This window comes from Aquarana catesbeiana, linkage group LG06 (genome assembly GCF_042186555.1).
Source record: "Aquarana catesbeiana isolate 2022-GZ linkage group LG06, ASM4218655v1, whole genome shotgun sequence".
In the NCBI taxonomy this organism is placed as follows: domain Eukaryota; kingdom Metazoa; phylum Chordata; class Amphibia; order Anura; family Ranidae; genus Aquarana; species Aquarana catesbeiana.
In genome coordinates, this window is record NC_133329.1 from 415,623,512 (window position 1) to 415,645,825 (window position 22,314).

Sequence of the window (22,314 nt, forward strand, 5' to 3'; positions counted from 1 at the left end):
ATGCCTTTCTGTGGCTTTTCATGGGGAGCCACACTTTGCAGATGAATTGGATGTGAGTTGGTCCTTCTAAGGAGCCATATATACATAAGCATACAGATTTTCATTTGGATTGAAATTGTTTGATCAATATACAGCTGGTCTAAGCTGAAAGATCAATGATGCAATCTGGTGAGCGTTTTGATACACCACTGCGAGTGAAGCACTTTATATTGAAGTATTTGAAGCACCTTATTTGGTTGAGATATACAGTATATATACATGGACTTATATTTTTTGTTAATTGATTGTGTATTCACATATGATATTGAGCATAATTGCTTTGCACTACTGTTGCGCCCTTTATTATTCTGCATTAATGGCTGTGTGTTGAGTTATTTTGAGGGGACAGCAAATTTACACTGTTATACAAGCTGTACACTCACTACTTTACATTGTAGCCAAGTGTCATTTCTTCAGTGTTGTCACATGAAAAGATAGAAGAAAAGATTTACAAACATGTGAGTGAGGGGAGGGGTGTACTTTTTGGGAGATACTGTACATATATAAACAGTACAGCGCTAAATAAAATAAAAAGTGAGTCCAAATGAATAAATAATCCCGACAGTCACAATGTGATCTAAGAAATTCTTTCAATTGTGTTCCCACATAAGATTCTCCATACAAGATGACCACGTTGTGTACTCCAGGCAACGTCGGATGTGACAAAACACGTTGAGTTGAGGCAACTCTCGTGACGTCATCACGTACATTGATATTACAAAGCGGCCCGCCTGTCCCCTGGCGACTGTTTGTATAATGTTTTGGTGCATATACATTTTATTCATGTAAGTGTTCTACCTTTTAATACCTTCCCTCCCAGCCTATAGTACAACAGCCGGGTAGGAGGACGTCATAGCTGTGATTGGTGACAGTAATCACATGGTACAGACAGGGTCAATAACAGCAAATATGTACCATGTGATTAGCTTTGACCAATCACAGCTAATCACAACAAAAGACACGGAATGAACCAGTTTACATAGTTACATAGTAGGTGAGGTTGAAAAAAGACACAAGTCCATCAAGTCCAACCTATGTGTGTGATTATGTGTCAGTATTACATTGTATATCCCTGTATGTTGCGGTCTTTCAGGTGCTTATCTAATAATTTTTTGAAACTATTGATGCCCCCCCGCTGAGACCACCGCCTGTGGAAGGGAATTCCACATCCTTACAGTAAAGAACCCTCTACGTAGTTTAAGGATAAACCTCTTTTCTTCTAATTTTAATGAGTGGCCACGAATCTTGTTAAACTCTCTTCTGCGAAAAAGTTTTCTCCCTATTGTGGGGTCACCAGTCCGGTATTTATATATTGTGGGGTCACGAGTCCAGTATTTATATATTGTGGGGTCACCAGTCCGGTATTTATATATTGTGGGGTCACCAGTCCGGTATTTTTAAATTGAAATCATATCCCCTCTCAAGCGTCTCTTCTCCAGAGAGAATAAGTTCAGAGCTCACAACCTTTCCTCATAACTAAGATCCTCCAGACCCTTTATTAGCTTTGTTGCCCTTCTTTGTACTCGCTCCATTTCCAGTACGTCCCTCCTGAGGACTGGTGCCCAGAACTGGACAGCATACTCCAGGTGCGGCCGGACCAGAGTCTTGTAGAGCGGGAGAATTATCGTTTTATCTCTGGAGTTGATCCCCTTTTTAATGCCAATATTCTGTTTGCTTTGTTAGCAGCAGCTTGGCATTGCATGCCATTGCTGAGCCTATCATCCACTAGGACCCCCAGGTCCTTTTCCATCTTAGATCCCCCCAGAGGTTCTCCCCCCAGTCTATAGATTGCATTCAGATTTTTGCCACCCAAATGCATTATTTTACATTTTTCTACATTGAACCTCATTTGCCATGTAGTCGCCCCTCCCCCATTAATTTGTTCAGATCTTTTTGCAAGATTTCCACATCCTGCGGAGAAGTTATTGCCCTGCTTAGCTTAGTATCGTCTGCAAATACAGAGATTGAACTGTTTATCCCATCCTCCAGGTCGTTTATGAACAAATTAAATAGGATTGGTCCCAGCACAGAACCCTGGAGAACCCCACTACCCACCCCTGACCATTCTGAGTACTCCCCATTTATCACCACCCTCTGAACACGCCCTTGTAGCCAGTTTTCAATCCATGTACTCACCCTATGGTCCAAGCCAACGCACCTTATTTTGTACAGTAAACGTTTATGGGGAACTGTGTCAAATGCTTTTGTAAAATCCAGATACACCACGTCTACGGGCCTTCCTTTATCTAGATGGCAACTCACCTCCTCATAGAAGGTTAATAGATTGGTTTGGCAAGAACGATTCTTCATGAATCCATGCTGATTACTGCTAATGTGTCAGGAAGATCCTGCCAGTAATCGGCGTCCCAGGCTCATTGGTGCGCGTCCGCAGGCGCCATTGCGCAGACGCGCACATGGGTGCGCACACGCGCATTCCTGTTGGCGCCAGGCGGGCTATTTAAACCTGCCTGTCACACTCAGTCCCCGCTGTCTGCTCTACAGTGTTCTGTGTGTCAAAACCTGATCTGATCTGAAACTACCTGTTACTTGACCCGGCTATCTGTTTGTGACCATCCCAGCTATCTGCCTGCATCTGACCCCCGGCTTGCTTAGACCATTCTCCTGTTTGTTCCCTGGTACCTTTGCTGTCTGTCTGATATAGATCACTGGCCTGTCTGACGATCCTTCTGCCTGATACCTGCCTGCTTACCTGCTGTTGTTCCTGGTTCCAGTCAGCGTTCCAGTCTCCAGCCTGCTTACCTGCTGTTGTTCCTGGCTCCGGTCAGCGTTCCAGTCTCCAGCCTTCTCTCTAGTTACAGTTTCATGGGTCCTAACTATTCCTGGACTTCTGGATGGGCTGTTGATCCTGCCAGGCACTCATACCACTCCTCACTCCTGTGCCCTCTGTCCCCATTCCAGAGGGTCGTGAGTGGGAGCAGTAGGGGAGTCCTCTCTCTGCATTTCGGGCTCAAAACCTACCAGGTACGTGACATAATGATACCGTTCTCATTACTAAAATCTTGTATATAGTCCCTTATCATCCCCTCCAAGAGTTTACATACTATTGATGTTAGGGCTAACTGGTCTGTAATTCCCAGGGGTGTATTTTGGGCCCTTTTTAAATATTGGTGCTACATTGGCTTTTCTCCAATCAGCTGGTACCATTCCAGTCAGTAGACTGTCAGTAAAAATTAGGAACAATGGTCTGGCAATTTCTTGACTGAGTTCCCAAAGTACCCTCGGGTGCAAGCCATCAGGTCCCGGTGATTTATTAATGTTAAGTTTCCCAAGTCTAATTCTAATTCTGTCCTCTGTTAACCATGGAGGTGCTTCCTGTGATGTGTCATGAGGATAAACACTGCAGTTTTGGTTACTGAAGCCCCCCGATTCACTCGTAAGGAATAAATTCAATACCTTCGCCATCTCCCCATCCTTTGTAACCAGATGTCCTTCCTCATTCTTTATGGGGCCAATATGGTCTGTCCTCCTTTTTTTACTGTTTACATACGTAACCACTTGCCGACCGCCACACAGCTATTGACGTCGGCACAATGGCAGCGGTGGGCAAATTTTTTTTAACATACCAAAAATTACCAGTTAAAGTAGTGCAGTGCTGAATAGCAAAAAATGTCCTGGTCATGAAGGAGGTAAAACCTTTCGTAGTGGTTAAAAAGCCACCTGTAAACAAACCATTCCCCTCCGAAAGGAAGACTTATCTTGACCCCCAGTCTCCGGTGCTTCCTATAGTCACGCATTACTTCACCGGGGACAAACAGGATGCTTACAAATGGCTTTCCAAAGCTATTCATATTGGTGGGCAGAGGGCTAGCAAAAAAGCAAACCTTTCATTTACCATGGAGGGTCCACATTAAAGTCCAGGTTCCCAACCTTTAGCCTTTTGGCATTTGTTGTGTGGCCTTTGGACCCCAGTAGTCAGCAGTGGGAGCATTAATTTATAAATGGACTGTAATCTCAGTGATCTCCAGCGGTCTATTATAACATGCCCCTATTCCTTGTCCTATAGCAGATCTCCATTCTCCAACTTCATCTGTAGCATATCCACAGAGCCTGACCTTCTCCTGTACTTTGTAACATTAATATAATGAATACTATTTGTGGTGGCCCCTTGGGGAGGTCATAGACCTCAGATGAAGCCCCCTGTACCTCATTAGTTGACCACCACTGATTTAAAGTGTATGCAAACCCAACAATGATCTTCTCTGATTTCCTCCCCTTTGGTCTGTTAAATTTCCCACTGGAAGTGTTTTGTTATGTCATTCTTCTTTCCCCCAAAATGAAGCAGCAGAAGTGTGAATCATACATTGCATTTACAACCAAATATATTGCCAGTTTATATTTCCTCTTCAATGTCAAAGAGAAGGAAGGAGGCTTCCAGTGCCACTGATCACAGGGGATCAATACGGATTGAAGAGGTTTATCTATCTGATCAGTTGGGTGGTGACGGTTTCTGCAGACACACATGGGATTATTGGTGGAAAATGTGTCTGGTGGCCCCTTCAGGTGATTGAAGAGATTTCATGGAAAATAAGTTTTATGATATTCTGATACACGATCCATAACCTCAATGTGGAGCTTGTCTGGCAGATTTACTTACATGGACCGATCCCGATGTATTCCCCGCCTCGTCCGGACTCTCAGTATTCGGCAGTGAGACGGTCAGATGTACTTCTTCCCCATTGGGAAGTTTCAGCAGATGGTGTCCTTTCTGGAGGACTCGATCCCGCGCTGGAAGACAAGGAGAACCATGATGAGGATTTTCTATAGGAATGTCACCGGTCACATGACCATCTATATCCAAAGTGCTCCATGTCAGGTGGGCCGCTCCCAGATTCGGATAACCATACCACGCCATAGGACCACACATCCTTATGGTGTCACGGCTCCAAACACATTATTAAAGTACTTGTCAAGAACAGTGTATGTTTGTATTTACTGTTTTCCTTTTTTCTTTTTTTTTTTTAATAACTAGGGGTTCTTATGGGGGAGCAGGTATCTGGGGGCCCTTTATTGCTAAAGTATGCTTCCATATTTTAATAAGGCCCTACCCATAGACCCTCACAACCACCAGGCCAGTGTTGTGGAGAAGAGGCCCTTGCCAACATTGGGAGAAGGTGCTTTGCTATGGGGGACCCCCCACATGTTGAGGGTATGTGGCCTGGTATGGTTCAGGAGGAGGGGGGTAAATGTTCATTGCCTCCCTTTCCTGGCTTGCCAGGCTGTATGCATGTATTAGGGGCCTGGTATGGCTTCATGCACTTTCTCCTCTTTCTTTATACTTGTGCTTCCCCATTAAAATCCACATTTGGGGGGGGGGGGGCATGCTGTTTTTTTCTTTTTTGCATGGGGACCCTCTTGAAATCCATGCCAGACCCTCATCAAGAATAAGAGTCTGGGGGGTATTTTTAGGGGGAACCCGACACCATTTTCTTTTATTGTGAAGGTCCTCCTAACCTTCACCCACCAGCTCTGGAAGTTTCTACAAGCAGGGGAGCTGTCAGGATGACTCATCCTGACAGCTCCCCTGGTTGTAGAAACTTCCAGAGCTGGTGGGTGAAGGTTAGGAGGAGCTGCCACCTAGGGGCAGGACTTGGGAGCTGGAGGATTCCTGCTAAAACATAGAAGAGGAAGTCTTCCTGGAGGCACGGGAGCAAGAGAGGACAGAGTGAGGACTAAAAGGTGGGATCCTGACCCAGATTCACAGCTCAGGCTTTGCCCTGAGCTAACTAAATGTACCTACTCTAACAAACCTACACTACACTACAAAACCTATCGTTCATCTAGAACACACTAGAGGGTGCTACACGGTGTGGTGAGGTTTTACCGCCTTTGTGACCAGAGCAATCTTTGCTTTTCAGCACTGCACTACTTTAACTGGTAATTGCGCGGTCATGCAATTCTGTACTCATATGACATTTATATAATTTTTTTTCCCACAAATAGAGGTTTCTTTTGGTGGTATTTGATCACCCCTGGGTTTTTTTTTTTTTTTCCAAAAGATTTATTGAAAAGCAGTACATTAGAACTTAAGGCCACAATTACACATTGAGACAGAGCCTGGGACAACCAGGGCTAGTCAACCGATTAAACAAACATTACTCAACTACGATTGTTCTCCACACTACGATATATACCTGAGTTTCTTGTGAACAGGGGTATAATATGTAAGTGCACTTAAATCAGTAGTCGGCCCTGACACCCCATATGGGTTCACACTGTGTCGGGTTCCGGCCGGTTCGAAAGATAGAGTAAGTGCTCTTTGAAGGTCAGGATTGGTCTTGCAGCTCGGGAATACCAGCAGATTCCACAGATACTGGATGAGTCCAAAGGAGAGTAATATGCTTACTTCTGTTAGAGTCTCGTCTGAACAGAGAGTTTCCTTCATAAGTTATCGCAACTGCTTGTGAGCTCCTGTGACTGAGATAATGGTGAAGGCGTTTGCTCCAATTTAAGACTGTCAGAGCATACATTCTTGTTAGCTTAAACATTATAACAATAACAAAAAGGAGTAGGGGGTAGAAGGAAGAAAAGGAGAAGAAGGGTTCAGGTAGTGGGTGCCAGTTTAACACATTTAGAAGCTTGTTTGTGTCGCGTTGACTCCAGGGATGAGGGAGATTCCCGTGTGTCTAGCCCAGGGTTCCCATGTTGCTTCAAATGATGTTGTGGTGTCCCTTATAGTACTAGGACCGTTTGTTCTTGGGACATGATCCACAAAATCTTTCTTTTGGCGGTCAGGAGAGAGATTGTGGGCTGCTTCCAGGCCTTAGCTATTGTGATTTTCGCTCTCAGCAGGATAAATGAAATCTATTTTTGAGCGTGTTTTGGAGTCTTGGGGATTTGGGCATTAAGCAGTGCTATTTGGGGGGATTTCTGAGACTGAGAAATCTCCAGATAAGATTAAATATTTTGTTCCAGAATCCTCTGATTCTCGGACATTCCCACCATATGTGAAGCATGGAACCCTGGGCTTGACATTCTCTAAAACACAAGGGTGAGGTAGAGGGAAACATCGCTGCTAGTCTAGTGGGGACTAAGTACCATCTCGTCAACACTTTCAGATTTTCTTCTATCAAAAATATATTCAAAATACCTTTAAAGGCTCTTGTTCCCATTTTATGCCATTCCTCCAGGTCCCAGGTTTCCTGCAAATCTCTCTCCCAAGCTTCCATGTAAGGGAATTTGGAGGAGGGTTCCGAGAGTGATGTGTATATGATGGATATACCCCCCTTTTGTTCCAACGCCTGGCCACACCAACGCTCATATTGTGTGAATTCCGGGGGGGGTGTTTCTTTTTCCATATAGAGGATAGGAAGTGAGAGATCTGAAAGAATCTACATTTCTCAGAATCTGGGAGTTCCAATTTTTCTACGCAAAGTTTCAAAGAGATTGGGCCAGAGGTGCAGAAGTAGTGTCCAATACGGTACATCCCCTTGTCTAGCCACCATTGGAAAGATTTGATGTCCATACCTGGACTGAAGTGAGGGTTATGGAAAATGTGATCTAGTGGGTGTATGCTAAATACAGGAAGTCCCTGAGTTACGAACATCCGACTTGCAAACGACTCCTACTTACAAACGGGACGGCGGGCACATTCGACGGAACCTTTTTGATGGCGGGCACATTTGACGGAACCTTTTCGACAGCGGGCACATTTGACAGACCCTTTTTTGACGGCGGGCACATTCGACTGACCCTTTTCGACGGTGGGCACATCCGACCAAACATCGGAAAACGACATATCTGCCGTTCTGACTTACGAACATATGCGACTTAAGAACAAACCTACAGTCCCTAGCCCATTCGTAACTCAGGGACTGCCTGTATCAACGAAGGGAGATGTTTCATGTCATCCCATAATTTAAAGGAGTGGGATAGTGTAGGTGAAATTATTGGGGGCCTAGATTTTCGGGGACACCACAGGAGGTAGTCCAGGGTATATGTTGGGACCGCTTGTCTCACTATACTTATCCAGTCAGGCCTCGTGTATCTAGAATAGACCGTCGAGAGTTGGGCTAGCCTAGCTGCTTGGTAGTATCTAAAGAGGTCAGGTAGGCCCAATCCCCCTTGTGTTTTAGGACTATAGAGAATACGTCGGGCTAGTCTGTGACCTTTCTTTCCCCAGATGTATTTAATTATCTTCCCCTGCAATGATTTGAGATCTCTTCTAATTGCTATCAGGAGGGATTTAAACAGGTAGAGGAGCCTAGGAAGTAGGGTCATTTTGATAGAGTGAATTTTGCCTAGCCATGATATATTGTGTAGTGTCCAAGTTTGGAGGTCTTAGAGCTAGTTTTCATGGGGCGGGTAGTTGTGCAGTAAGAGGTTTTGATTTGTCCAAGCTTTGGTCAAATGCGATATTGAAGTCTCCTCCAAATATCACTGTTCCTTCCAGTAGCGGTCCTAAGGTTTGGAATATTATTTGAAAAAATTTGGCTTGACCTTTATTGGGAGTATAAGAGATGAATGAGTACAAGTGGTCGTCTAGCACCCCCTTTACCAAGATAAACCTGCCCTCGGTGTCCTTGTGTACCTGTAGAGCCTTAAATTTGCATGTCTTCGCAAATAGGATCGCTACATCCTTCGTTTTGTCCTCGGCGTTTGCTAAGAAGAATTGGGGGTAATGAGCGTGGAGAAGGGAGGGAGAGTACCGTATTGGAAAATGTGTCTCCTGAAGCAGAACAACTGCCATTTTGGGAGTGATAAGCCTGTAACACTTTTCTTCTCTTGATAGCCAAATTAAGGTCCTGAACATTATGAGAGACTAGTTTGAAGGAGGGTAGGAGCGTGGTGTTATTTGGTATGACCAGTGGAGGAGAGGGGTATATCGAAACAAACATCACTTACCCCCCCCCAATAGGTGATGGAGTGATTTTGATCGAGGATTGGAGCAGGACCTGGGACCTGGAGCGAGAAGGTGGAGTTGCAACATCTGTGGACTGGCAAACAGAGAGAAAAGATTAGTGTGAAAGAAGAAAAAGAGGGGGAAACATAGTGCAAATTGGCCGAACATGGGCCTGCGGCAATGGGAGGGGGAAAGGACCCTCCCCTTGTCAGCGTACAAAGAACAATTGTAGCCCTCTAAAAGGGCTAGCATTCCATCGCCCAAAAATGGTGGAACCATAGCCACGAGATGGATGGAGGCGCATCACTGCTGCCCCAGCCGCAGCCATCCCTGGTTGTAAAAAAAGAAACATTAGGTAATACAAAAACTGTAACGTTAGTCTATGAATGAATCAAAGCCAGCAGGCAAGTGTAAACTAAATTGCTTGTTACAAGTCGAGGGGGGGGGGACAGGATGGAGGAGGGGAAGGGGATCGGGGGGAAGGAAAGGGGTAAGGGGGTAGGGTAGGGGTTGGGCATTGCATCACATTTCAAAGTTTTTTTAGAAAATGGTGCCAGGAGGGACCCCTAAATCAAATTAAGCGAAAAAAGGAAAAGATAAACACAAAAGTTGCATTAGTCATTCTCCCCGTGAGCCTGGGGGGGGTGAGGACCGTCTTCAAAGAAACCTGTTGAGTGACAAAAAATGGGTTCCTTTAGAATCTTTGATTGTTGCGTCACAATCAAATCGCTTGTTAGACTGAATTCCTTCTGTCCGGCTGTCTTGGCTGATGATGATTGTCAGTGAATGGGGGTGAAGTCAAACCTTTGGGGTAATGCTGATAGGGCAGATTAAAGTGGATGTAAACCCGAATTTTTTTTTTTTTTTGATGTCATAATGTAGAGTATAAGATTTGCTATCATTTGAGCCCAGTCTTGCCACACAGAGTTAATCCAGCTCTGAGCAACCCTGTTTTATTGTTCAGTGAGATAAATCTTGACAAACAGAGAAAAACTTTGTCAAATCCTCCCCCTTGCTGTGAGTGACAGGTGATTTACATCTCGTGCACTAGCCTAAGACATGCATTATTTTTAATTCCCTTCCCCCACTCCTTTCTTCAGCAGCTCTGCAAGGATTGGCTGTTCCACACCTCAGTATGATTTGACATGCTGAAGTCATGTGGTTACTTTGCTGTCTTTTCACTGGATGTTAGAGATCATAGCAGAAGTTCAGTGTTAGAAATACACAGGAGAAAATGCATATTGACAAGGGGAGTGTAGAGGTGGGCGGGGAGTCTACTGAACTCATGACTCCACCCACTGAACTCCAGACAACAGACCCCGCCCACAGAATATGTAGTTTTTCGGGTCTCATAACAGACAGAGGGGAGACATTTGACAGGTAAAGATACATGCAGGAGGCGTGTATATCCTTATAGATAACCCCTATGACAGGTTTAGAAAGGATGACATTGGGTTTGGTCTCCAAACTCTGGGAGGAGATCCAAATTGAAGGTGCCAAGCAGGGCTGGGCCCTGAGAAGTGACATGAAAGGGTTAGAGTCTAGTCGGTAATCAAGTGGGCATGGATTCCTTCAATCGCCTACTTTTGTTTGTTTTCCACGCGGGGGAAATCGGGTTTGTAGGAGTGGGGCGTTTGGAGGATCCTGCTTGAAGATTTGAAGTGTTCATTGCTGGATCTTGCGAGATGAATTTCAGGGAAAGGAGCACCCATTCGCCCACTGGGAGGGTGGTTAAGGAGTAGGTTTTACCTTTATAGGTACATTTTAGAGCGAAGGGGAAAGCCCACCAGTATTTGATCTCCTTCTGTGAGAGGATCAATAGCAGTGGTTTAAGGGCTCTGCGTTTTTGAATGGTCATGGGTGAAATGTCTGGATGTCATGTCCTGGAAAGGAGATGCGGGGTTGCTGATGTGAGATTTTTATAATCTCCTCTTTCACACCATAGTAGTGTGGTTTCACCACCACGTCCCTGGGGGACCCGTCTTTCCTAGGGGGGCCCAGTGAATCCTGGCACACAGCACCCTATATAGACAGAGAGTCTGCCTAGCATCAGTGCTGGATCGTCCCTGTGTTCCTGTTGTTACTCTGCCTGATTGACCTTGTTCCTGAAAACCTGGCTATCTCCTGAACATTCTCTTGGATCTTCCCTGCCTGCTGAACCTGCCTCTACCTGCAATACTGACCTTGGCTTAGACTTATGATTACGGCTCTGCCTTCTGATTCTGTACCCCGTTGTCCATCTGTTGTCAACCTCTGCCTGTTCCTGACTACGGTTTTGCCTTCTGATTCGGTACCCCGCTGCCAGCCTGTTGCCGACTCCTGCCTGTTCCTGATTCTGCAGTTGATCCTGATCTGGCTCCTGCTTTTTGTGTGAATGTTATAACGTCTACAAATTATGAGATATAAATATATTTGAAAATCAATCCTGATGTACTGACGGCCGATCATATTTCTTGAGGCACGAAAATACCAGAACAGTACAAATACCCCCCAAATCAACCCTTTTTGGAAAGTAAACAGTCTGAAGTTTTTAGTAGGAGGCATGGTGAGTTTTTTGAAGCTGTAATTTTTTAGCAAAAATTTTTGGGGAAAATTGAGAAATTAAGTTAGAAGGCCGGCCATTGGCTAGCCTGAGTTTGTAGGAGGAGTCTGGAGCTTATAATCCCCCCTCCTTCCCTACACACTCGTCGGCTAGCGTTTTTCTGGTTTGCTTTCCATGACGCGGTCGACGATGTCACTTCCGTGTTTCGGTATGGGGGTCTGTGGCAGGCAGTGTGGATGCTCCAGGCCCTCTGGATCTCCTTCGATCTCATAGCGGCATCAGTCTCGGCCAGTGGTGTGGGTACCTAGCGAGGGTATCACAGGATTTAGCACGCTTCGTTCAGGTAGAAGGTAGGTGCGGGACCAGAAGCCCGGGGTGTGGGGGGGGGGAGGTGTGGACAGGCTGCTGCATCCATCACGGGGAATGTACACTGATCCCATGTTTGGCGAGATCTTGCCCCCATACCAGAGGGACCAGCTGTCTGCACAAGCAGCGTCAGCTGCATTGGGGTCATCACAGGTTTGTCACCCACGTGCAGGGCACTATTTCAGTCCCGGGTAGCAGTCAGCCACTCACTGTCCACCTAGTGATGAAACGCGTAGGGAGGAGAAACATGCTGACGTCACCGCTCTGTTTTTCATGTTCCACTTACACGGGCGTGTTTGTACTATTTGCTGGCCAGCTTAGCTTGTTTTATGGAACTTTTATTTTAGTCTGTCTGTTTGTACAGACTTTTTATAATAAACACCACCTGGTTTTACCGATGGCGAACCTTTTTTGTCTAGTTTTTTGGGCTTAACCTACCCACTGAGGATACGTTCGTGGATGTTTGTCTGAATTGTTGGTCATCCATCAAGCCTGCAGGAATGCTCAGCTCGTTAGCCACTGGAGGTATCGGGAGGATTTAAAGGCCCTGGCTGGGTATTAGCCACAAGCTTTGACAGCTTGTATAGCTGGTAAGCCTTCAATTTATGTGGTGGTGGAGTCACGGTGTCCTTTGAATATACAAGATCCTTCACAGGGTGTTTTCATCATTTACTCCCCGTTGGGAAACATTATGGAAGAGACTTTTATTTTTATTTTTTTATCTATTCACATTGTTTTATTTTTTATTTATGGTTTATTTAGCATTTTTTCCATTCATTATATTCACATATCTGTTGAATTGGTTGCCTTTGTTTCACTCAAATAGGCTATTTGTATCTATTACTACACAGGATTCATTTGTTTATTGTATGTCACTTTATTTTTATTTTTTGGTCACCTTCATCAGCTCATCACTATAGGGTTTCCATAATTTTTATCAATTTATTTGTTAATTTAATTAATTGGTTCATCATATCACATTCATTTGTTTATCTCATTTTTATTAGCACAACTTCCTCTTGCTTACCACTCAGGTTCAACCTGCCGAATCCAGGTGTTCACAAGTTAGGGGGTTGAAATTGAATGTTGCAGCTTGTCACTTCTTCACATGTTTTCACGTACCTGTCAACCCGTTGTTCACCACACATCAATGTCCGCACATGCAGCTTCTGATGGTTATTCATGACAAAGCTGTCCTTATGACACCATGTGGCGGTTGCATTACCATCAGTTTGGCCAGCGGTCAGCATTCCAGCACCAGGGGCCATAACACTGGGCACCTCACTGGCGTCACTCAGGCAAACCGCTGGGTCTTGTAGTTCTGCAAACTGGTGGCCTCGGTTCCGCCCCTCATTAGGTGAGGCATGGCAGGGCTCTCGCCCAGCTCCAGGGGCCTCAGTCCTGGGAACGTCATTGGCGTTACTCAGGCAGTTTCTGAGTCTTGTAGTTCCACTGCTTGGTGGCCACATTATCCCCTCATTTGGGCTGCCACTGTCACATCTCACAGGCGGGGCGGGCTACGTACAGCCTGGTTCCCCCAGCCCCCATATTAAAAAGAAATTTAAAAAGGGGGGGGGTTTCAGGGCTTTCTTCTCTGTTGCAGGTTCACCTTTCTTTCTCCCAGCACAGAGCTCACGCTTCACTCTGTCCAGGTGGTGTCTTATTTTGGTGTTGCTTTTAGGTTTTTGATTTTCTGCTTGTTCATTCCATCATTTTATTCAGTGCATACCTCATGATGTTGTTTCAGGTGGATTCCACATTCTACGTTCAGGAAGAGCAAGGCGTGTTCTGTGTGTCTTTCGGTCAGGGGTCATAGCTGGTTGCACTACATACCAGGATCTGTCACGTCTAGGTTTCATTTTTAATTGAAATAATTTTTTATTAAGCATGTCGTTATACAAAGAACAGATCACTGAATTTTACAATTGTGATTTAATAAGGCACTTACAGAATAATACCAGAATAAGACCAGAAATATCTTATCTCAGAAACTTTCCGTGGGTTCTTCTGTTCTCATTTGTTTACAAATTAGATATAGCTTCAAATTAAAGGACTTAGTACCAAGGACAAGGTACATCAACAGTCAACTCAATATCATTAGTCATATGTAAATTGTTCAACATAAAAGTGATAAGAGGGGAAGATAAGAAAAGAATATGGGGGAGGGGGGTGTAGGGAAGGGAGGAAGGATATACTGTGATAATGTTACTGGACTACCGCTGTGTAGAGTTCAGGGATTCCCATGTTGACCAGTTGTAAATGTATTTTGTAATAGATCCATCTTTGAAAGCTAATATCTTTTCGTATTCTGCCACAGTATTAACTTTAATTATTAGCTCTCTTACACTAGGGATTTAGTTGGTTTTCCAATTGCTTATCAACAGGGATCTAGCTGTGAAAATAATATGCATTGCTATAGATCTTACCATTAAAGGATTATCTGACATAGTGATACTCAGGATTGCTTTCTCAATAGAAGGTTGTACAAAGACCCCAGAGACCTTCGCGATCAGTTTGAAGACTTCTGACCAGAACCCACGTATGTGGGGACACGCCCATACCAGGTATCAGCGTCCCCACCTGACCACAGCCCCTCCAACAAAGATTTGAGTTGCTTTTTGAAAATTTGCTAATTATATATGGGGTATAGTGCCATCGTGCGTGAAGTTTTTGTGCTAGTTCGTCATAATTCGAACACCTTGAAAATTGGTGGTTACATTTGGTTGCATTGATCCATTGTTCGTCTGTGAAAACCTTACCCAGTTCTTTCTCCCATTTGATTTGTGGGTTGGATTTGAGGAAGACTGACTTGGAATTGAGTAAATCATATATCAGGGAAATACCTTTTGCATTTGGATTTGTAGAATTTAGGTGATTCCACAGTGGAGTAGGGATTGAGGAATTATTTGCAATTAGTTGTTGATAGATGGAAAAGATTTGAAAATATGTTAAAAACTCAGAGGCAGGTATGTTAAATTTGTCTTGGATCACTGGAAATGACAGTATGTCATCCTTCATAAGGTCTTTTAAATGGGGTACTTCTCTATTCATCCCGAGAGACAAGGAGATGTTTGGAATCAACCAATGTAGGGATTCCAGAGGGATGGAGACCTTGGTAGAATGTGTCTTAAGATATGTTACTTCTTTTAAGTGTGACCAAGCGTTCAGTGATGCATGTATGTTGGGATGATCTATAGAAATATTGGTGTGCAACACATTGTGAGCTATCAGTAGGGACCTTGGAGAATAGGGAAACAGCCAGGACTGTTCTAGGTGGCACCATGGTTTAGGTGCGGATTGATCGAACCAGCCTCTAAGCTGATCTAAAATCGCCACTGTATAATAATCTTTCAGGATAGGTATACCTAGCCCCCCTATTGACCTTTGACTTTCTTTTGCATTGATAAGGGGAATCTTGTTCTCTTGCCTGACCATATAAAGTTTGAGAGTTGTTTTTGCATGGATTTGAAGAACGAAGACGGAATAGGGATTGGAAGTGCTCTAAAGTAATACGTTAATTTTGGTAAAAGTTTCATTTTGTAAGCCACTAAGCGGCCGCTCCGGGAAATGTAATGTTTCTGAATTCTCGAAATTTCCTGTTGATATTTTGTAATTAATGGGTAATAGTTAGCTTTATATAGGATTGTGATAGGGGAAGTTAGGTGGACTCCCAGGTATGAGAGTCAGAGGACCATGGGTATGGAAGGTCCCTTTGGAGGGGTGATTTGGTGGAATTACCTATTGCTATACCCAGAATGCTAGATTTTGATGCATTGACCTTATAAAAGGCTATCTTACTGAACTGAAGGAGGGTGTCGTGTGCTGCGCTTAGAGATAAATAGGGGTCGGATAATGCCCTGGATTATGGGGTGTGATCTTATATTTTCCGCTAAAGACTCAAAAGCAAACATTAGAGGGGACAGTGGGCACCCCTGTCTAGTCCCATTGGTTATTGTAAAGTTCTTGGAGAACATGCCCTCTGCGTATACGTATGCTGAGGGAGTGGAATACAGTGCCCTAATGGCCTTTTGGATTGGACCAGTTATATTAAATTTCTCCAGGACCTTGTTTAAATATCCCCAATGCACCCTGTTAAAGGCCTTCTCTGCGTCCAACGTGAGAAGCAGAGAAGGCCTTTTGGATTTTTCGGCAGAATGTATAATGTTGATCATTCTTCTGGTTGCATCGTTCGCCTGACGACCCAGCACAAAACCAACTTGATCTTGATTAATAAGATTCGGTAATAATCTGTTTGCAATTAATTTAGCATATAATTTAACATCAACGTTTAGCAAGGATATGGTTCTAAAGTTTTGTGGGGTTGAAGGATTTGGTTTAGGCAAAGTAATTATAGTTGCTGTTAGCATTTTTGGTGGGAAAGAGGCTTTAGACATTGCGGCATCAAAGACTTGTTTAAGGTATGGTGATAATTTGTTTTGGAACAGCTGGTAGTACTCGGAAGAATAACCATCTGGTCGAGGTGATTTGTTATACGGCATACTTCTAATTAATTTTTCAATTTCAGGGACCGTAAATGGTAAATTAAGCAATGATAACTCCAATTGGGAGAGTTTGGGGAGATGTAATAAGGTAAGAAAATCTGTGGTGATCATGTCATCAGAAGGTTGGTGGGTATCTGGGTCATCCTTAAGATTATACAGGGATTCATAGTAGTCGCTGAAAGCGTCTGCAATCTCCTTAGGGTTTGAGACTGTTTTCCCTGATTTGGGGTTTTTCATATGTTGGATTTTTTGTTTAATTATTTTATCTTTCAGCTGATTCGCCAGCAGTTTCCCCGCCTTATTGCCGCAGCGGGTAGGTATTGGCTTTTAATGTACGGAATCAGTTCTCTTATTGAGAAATCAGGACAGTACGTAGTTCCTGTCTAGCATAGAATAAAGAATCTCTAGTTTTTTGTGTGGTATTTTGTTTGTTGCTACTTTCTAAGTTTTTGATTTTGTTTAACAAGTCATTGAGCTGCTGCTTCCGCTGCCTCCTGAGCTTGCTGCTCATTTGTATTAACAACCCTCTCACATATAGCGTGTTCCAGAGTGTGAGCATTGAGTTCGAAGAACTCTTTTAGGGCACTTCTAATAATTTTGGAGTTTTCAGGTTGGCACAAAGTAAATGTGTCATTCCTCCATCTATTTGCTCTTGTTTCGGTGTTTTGACCCCCCACACTAATGGAGACGGGCGCATGATCTGACCAGGATATGACATGAATATCAGACCTTACAATCTTTTGTACCATAAATGTATCCACTAGAAACAAATCTATGCGTGAATACGTGTGGTGCGCGTTGGAAAAAAAAGTAAAGTCCCTTTCTGAGGAGTGTTGACATCTCCATACGTCAAAAAGATCAGAAGAAGCAAGAAACTGGGCTAAAGTTGGTCTTCTTAGTTGGGATCGCATGGAGTTAGATAGGTCTAGTTCTTTGTTTGGAATAGCATTAAAGTCTCCGGTCAAAATTACATGGCCTTGTTTAATTGACTCCACTCTTTTCCAAGTTTTCTTTAAGAAACAAATTAGGTCCGTGTTAGATAGATATAAGTTGACCAGTGTGTATTTGGTGTTGTAAATTTCACACACAAGAATAATGTATCTTTCGGAAGCATCTATGCGTGTTTCTATTTGGGTGAAAGGAACAGAGTCTGATGGCTATAGCGACGCCTCCTTTCTTCTTGCGACCGTTCGCTAGGAACACATGAGGGTATTTCTGGTGGTGAAAGGGTGGTGGTTTGTGAGAGACAAAGTGCATCTCTTGAAAGCAAATAATGTCACTCTTGAGTCTGATTGCTTCCTTCCAGGCCATTTGCCTTTTGTGAGGGCTGTTCAAACCTTTCACATTAAATGAAGTTATGTTTAACGCCATCTTGGAAGTGTGTTAAAGTAAATTACGTACCGTGATGTTGTGGTGATTTAGATCTACGTAGCTTTCTGTTACCTGGAGGCAGATAATTCGATCTTGTGGGAGTGGGGCTGGAGTCTGCAGGATGGGACTCTACAGACCTGTATGATCCTCTGCTGTAGATTGTTGGCGTATATCCTGTGGGAGGAAGAACGTTAAGGGAAGACAAGAAAAAGAAATAGTCTAAGATGTAAAAATAGTTGATTTCGTTGGAATCTGTGCAGAAAATAACCGCTGTAACTTGGGGGGAAAGAAAGAGTAAACTCAAAAACTGTGTGGCATTCTCCAGGGCCATCAGGGGAGTTTTAAGAAGCATCAAAGGTGGGTCGGGATTTCAGCCTGTTTCAGTGTCAGAGTTGGCCCGGGAGGACGGTGGTGATTGCTGCATGTTCTACGTCATATTTTTTGGTTCCAGAATTTGCCATTCTTTCATGAGCCTGAGGCCTTCTTTTATAGTAGCAATTACGAAAGAAGTGCCATCTTTGGTTACCAGTAGTTTAGCAGTGTATAGCCATCTGTATAGAATGTGGTGATTATTCAATGGCTTGGTGATTGTGGCCAGTTGCCTTCATTGCTGCATGGTGAATGCAGAGAGGTCAGCAAAGAAGGATAGATCCTGCAGCTCACGGCATCTGGCTGCACTCATGAATTGGTCTTTTATGTGGTAGAAGTGCATTTGGACTATAGTGTCTCTGGGTAGATGGGAGGGAATGTTTTTAGACCTTGGTAGCCTATGTATGCGGTTGATGACCAGATCTTCTAATGGCGCATCCGGAAGCGCTGCTTTCATGAGATTTACAAAATAATTTTTCAGGTCAGGGGGTTTGACAGATTCGGGGATTCCCCAAATTTTAACGTTATTATGTCTTGATCTGTCCTCCAAATCTGCTAATTTGGTTTTTATTTGCACAATCTCGTCATCCCTGTCGTTTTGGGCATCTACCATTTCATTAAATGTGGTTGTGAACTCTCCCATTTTTGATTCAATGTGAGTGACTCTGTTGGACACAGCAGTCACCTCTGATTTGAATTGTTGCGTGATAGCTAGCATAACTGCATGTAAAGTGGTGCGTAAAGATACCAGCATATCTTTAAGGGTAGTGTCCATGAGGGGCTGGTTTAATGTGGGGAAGTCATTAATGGAGTCTTGCAACTCCCTAGTGTCATCCAGTGAAGATTTAAATCCGCTTACCTCTTCATTGTCTGCAGGCTCTATAGACATTCTTTGTCTGCTCTTTGCAGGGCTGGAGGAAGCTGATGGAGGTGGGGAGAAGTTGTCATATCCCTGTGTGCAATTAGTGTTGCTGCAGCTTCTGTTTGGTATGAGAGCCGTTCCCTGCTGCTTGTAATGGCCGCGTGTGTCCTCTCTCTGGCCACCAGCGCCATCGTGGCTGTGAGGACAGCGCGGCTGTGTAAAAAAAGTCCGTCATTTTCCCCGGAATGACACACTCCTTTCTCCTGCAAGACAGCATCTGAGAGTATGCCCGCTCTGGATGAGGCAGATCGTGTGCTGAAACGAGGCTCGTAGCCGCTGATAAACCCCTTTTTGGCCCTGGATGAAGCGGAGCTCTTTCAATGTGCTGCCATCTGCTCCGTCGGCTAGCCATGCCCCCTAGGTTTCATTTTTAAATTATAGTAATATTTGCAGTCTTTTCACCTGTACTTCAAACGTTGCACATCACGTGCGTTCCTATTTCTACCTACCACGGTCTGCAGGTTCCAAGCTCCAAGTGTTCGTTTTTAATTACCTGTCTTTGCGCTGCGGGTTACTCGAGCTCGCCTACTACATACACACAGGGGATTACGGTCACTAAACTCATTTACATTAAACACATTATAGCTGACATCAGACAGGTGAGTGGAGTTGATGACACCAGCATCTCCTCACAGGATGTGTCCCAACAGTATGAATCAGTCTTATCAGCAGGGGGCTGCTGGAGGAATCCCCCCTCCCTCTTCAGGGACACACATCCCAAATGATCACAGCAAGGAGTCCCCAACAGAATCAAACAACATACAATATATACATATATACACGACTGAGTCCGATTAGTACAGTTCAGACTGGATTTCTCATTCACCTCACAAAGAGTATTGTTCCATTGAAAATCCAGGGCCCATAATCAAAAGGCAAGAGGCTTGCATTCAGTCCTCTCCAACAGCCTCTGTCCCAGCTAGGTCTGTCACAATATTCATATGTTAGAATGGCCCAGTAATAGTCCAGACCTAAATCCAATTGATAAACTGTGGCAAGACTTGAAAATTGCTGTTCACAGATGCTCTCCATCGAATCTGACAGAATTTGTCCCTCTCTAGATGTGCAAAGCTGGTAGAGACATCCCCAAAAAGACTTGCAGCTGTAATTGCAGAAAAAGGGGGTTCTACAAAGTATCGACTCAGGGGGGCGCTATACAAATGTCCCCCACACTTTTCACATATTTATTTGTATCATTTATCCTTTTCCTTCCACTTCACAATTATGTGCTGTGACAGACCTAGCCGGGACAGAGGCTTTTGAAGGGGAATGAATGCCAGCCTCCCCTCCTGCAAACGGATTATGGGCCCTGGCATTTGGGGGACCCTTGGGTTGGCATTACTTTAGATTCAGGTCCATGTCCCCCAAGACACACAGACTCTGGGGACTCTGGATATGCCATTGTGATGGGAGTCACTAATAGGGGCACAGGATGAATGAGAACTCCACTATGATCTGTGCTAGTCAGAGACTCAATGCTGTATATATGTATATATGATGTGTGATGTCTCATTATGTTGTGTACTGTTTGCTCTGCTAATTTTGGGTGGGGCTGTATTCCAATGTTCTATTGTGTTTGTCTGCCTTGGATCACAGGATGTGTATTGTTATTGAGGGAGGGGGAATTATTCCAACAGCTCTCCCTGCTAAGACTGTGTACTGATGAGACGTTAAACACACCTGACCTGTGTGTCCATTGTCATTGGACAGTTTAACCCGCCCTCTTTTTCAAGGGTGGGGGGAAAGAGTCTCTGAGTTATTTTATGTCTTGTGTCCATGTGTTATAATACATGAGTTGATTCCTGCTTGAAACCTGAAGACAGAGCCGTGTCTCGTGTTTGGGGGAGAATTATTTGTATGGGTTCCTTGTTCGGCTGATTGAAGTGTTCGGTAGCTGCCTTTGCGTTTGGGTATGGAATGTCCTAAATGACTTTAACCCCTTTCATACTCGAGGTGTCGTTACATGAGCCACTTTGTGTTGGTCTATCGCATAAAATCCCAATAAAATACATTTACATTTTTGGGTGTGACATGATAAAATGTGGGGAATTTCAAGGGGTGTGAATACTTTTTCAAGGCACTGTACCTGCCTAATCCTTGTAGTGTATAACGAACCCCCTCCCCCCAGTACCTACCTTCCTCCTCCTTGAAGTGTATGAGGATGTATCCCTGGCTGCAATTGGTGTCTCGGATCTCACATTCTCCTCCATTAGATTCGCTCCTGTTCTGGAAATACAGCAGAAGTTTCTTTTTTAGCTTCTTCAGCCTCTCAGGGTCGTCACCCCACTGGAGAGAGACGGGGTACGGGTACTGGGGGTCCTCCATCCTCTGGTAGTAAAGGTTGGTCTGGCCAGGTAAAGGTCTGGGAGACAAAGGTTGTGTGATCTAGGTGTGGTGCCGGTGAATGGCTCAGAGCTCATTACTTTCTGTTTCATTTTTCACTCTCACCGAGATCTCTCCTCCTATTCAAGGAAAGTCCCTCCGCACACACAGAAATCCATACACAGACAGACCTCCATACACACACAAACCTCCGCACACACAGCTCTCCGCACACACAGACCTCCGCACACACAAACCTCTGCACACACAGACCTCCCCACACACAGACCTCCGCACACACAAACCTCTGCACACACAGATCTCCGCACATACAGACCTCCGCACACACAGAGCTCCGCACACACAGAGCTCCGCACACACAGACTTCCGCACACACAGCTCTCCGCACACACAGACCTCCTCACACACAGACCTCCGCACACACAGACCTCCCCACACACAGACCTCCGCACACACAGAACTCCATACACACAAAGACCTCCGCACACACAGACTTCTGCACACACAGATGTCCGCACACACAGACCTCCGCACACACAGACCTCCGCACACACAGACCTCCGCACACACACAGACCTCCGCACACACACAGACCTCCTCACACACAGACCTCCGCACACACACAGACCTCCGCACACACAGATCTCCGCACACACAGACCTCCGCACACACAGACCTCCGCACACACAGACCTCCGCACACACACAGACCTCCGCACACACAGATCTCCGCACACACAGATCTCCATACACACAGATCTCCGCACACACAGACCTCCGCACACACAGCCCTCCACACACACAGCCCTCCGCACACACAGCTCTCCACACACAGACCTCCGCACACACAGACCTCTGCACACACAGCTCTCAGCACACACAGTCCTCCGCACACACACAGACCTCTGCACACACAGACCTCCGCACACACAGACCTCCGCACACACAGACCTCCGCACACACAGCTCTCAGCACACACAGTCCTCCGCACACACACAGAC

At 44.7% G+C, this 22,314-nt stretch overlaps 1 protein-coding gene across 1 annotated transcript in view; it reads right to left on the bottom strand.

The window, feature by feature from the left end:
* LOC141147320 (protein mono-ADP-ribosyltransferase PARP14-like) overlaps positions 1–21,374 on the bottom strand; it is a 171,151-nt gene extending 149,777 nt beyond the window's left edge. The window contains exons 1-2 of the mRNA XM_073634541.1: positions 21,107–21,374; positions 4,655–4,785 (exon numbers count right to left, since the gene is read on the bottom strand). Coding sequence (XP_073490642.1) covers positions 4,655–4,785; positions 21,107–21,296 — 321 coding nt within the window. The 5' untranslated portion in view covers positions 21,297–21,374. The remainder of the gene's footprint in view (positions 1–4,654; positions 4,786–21,106) is intronic.
* Positions 21,375–22,314: the final 940 nt, after the last annotated feature.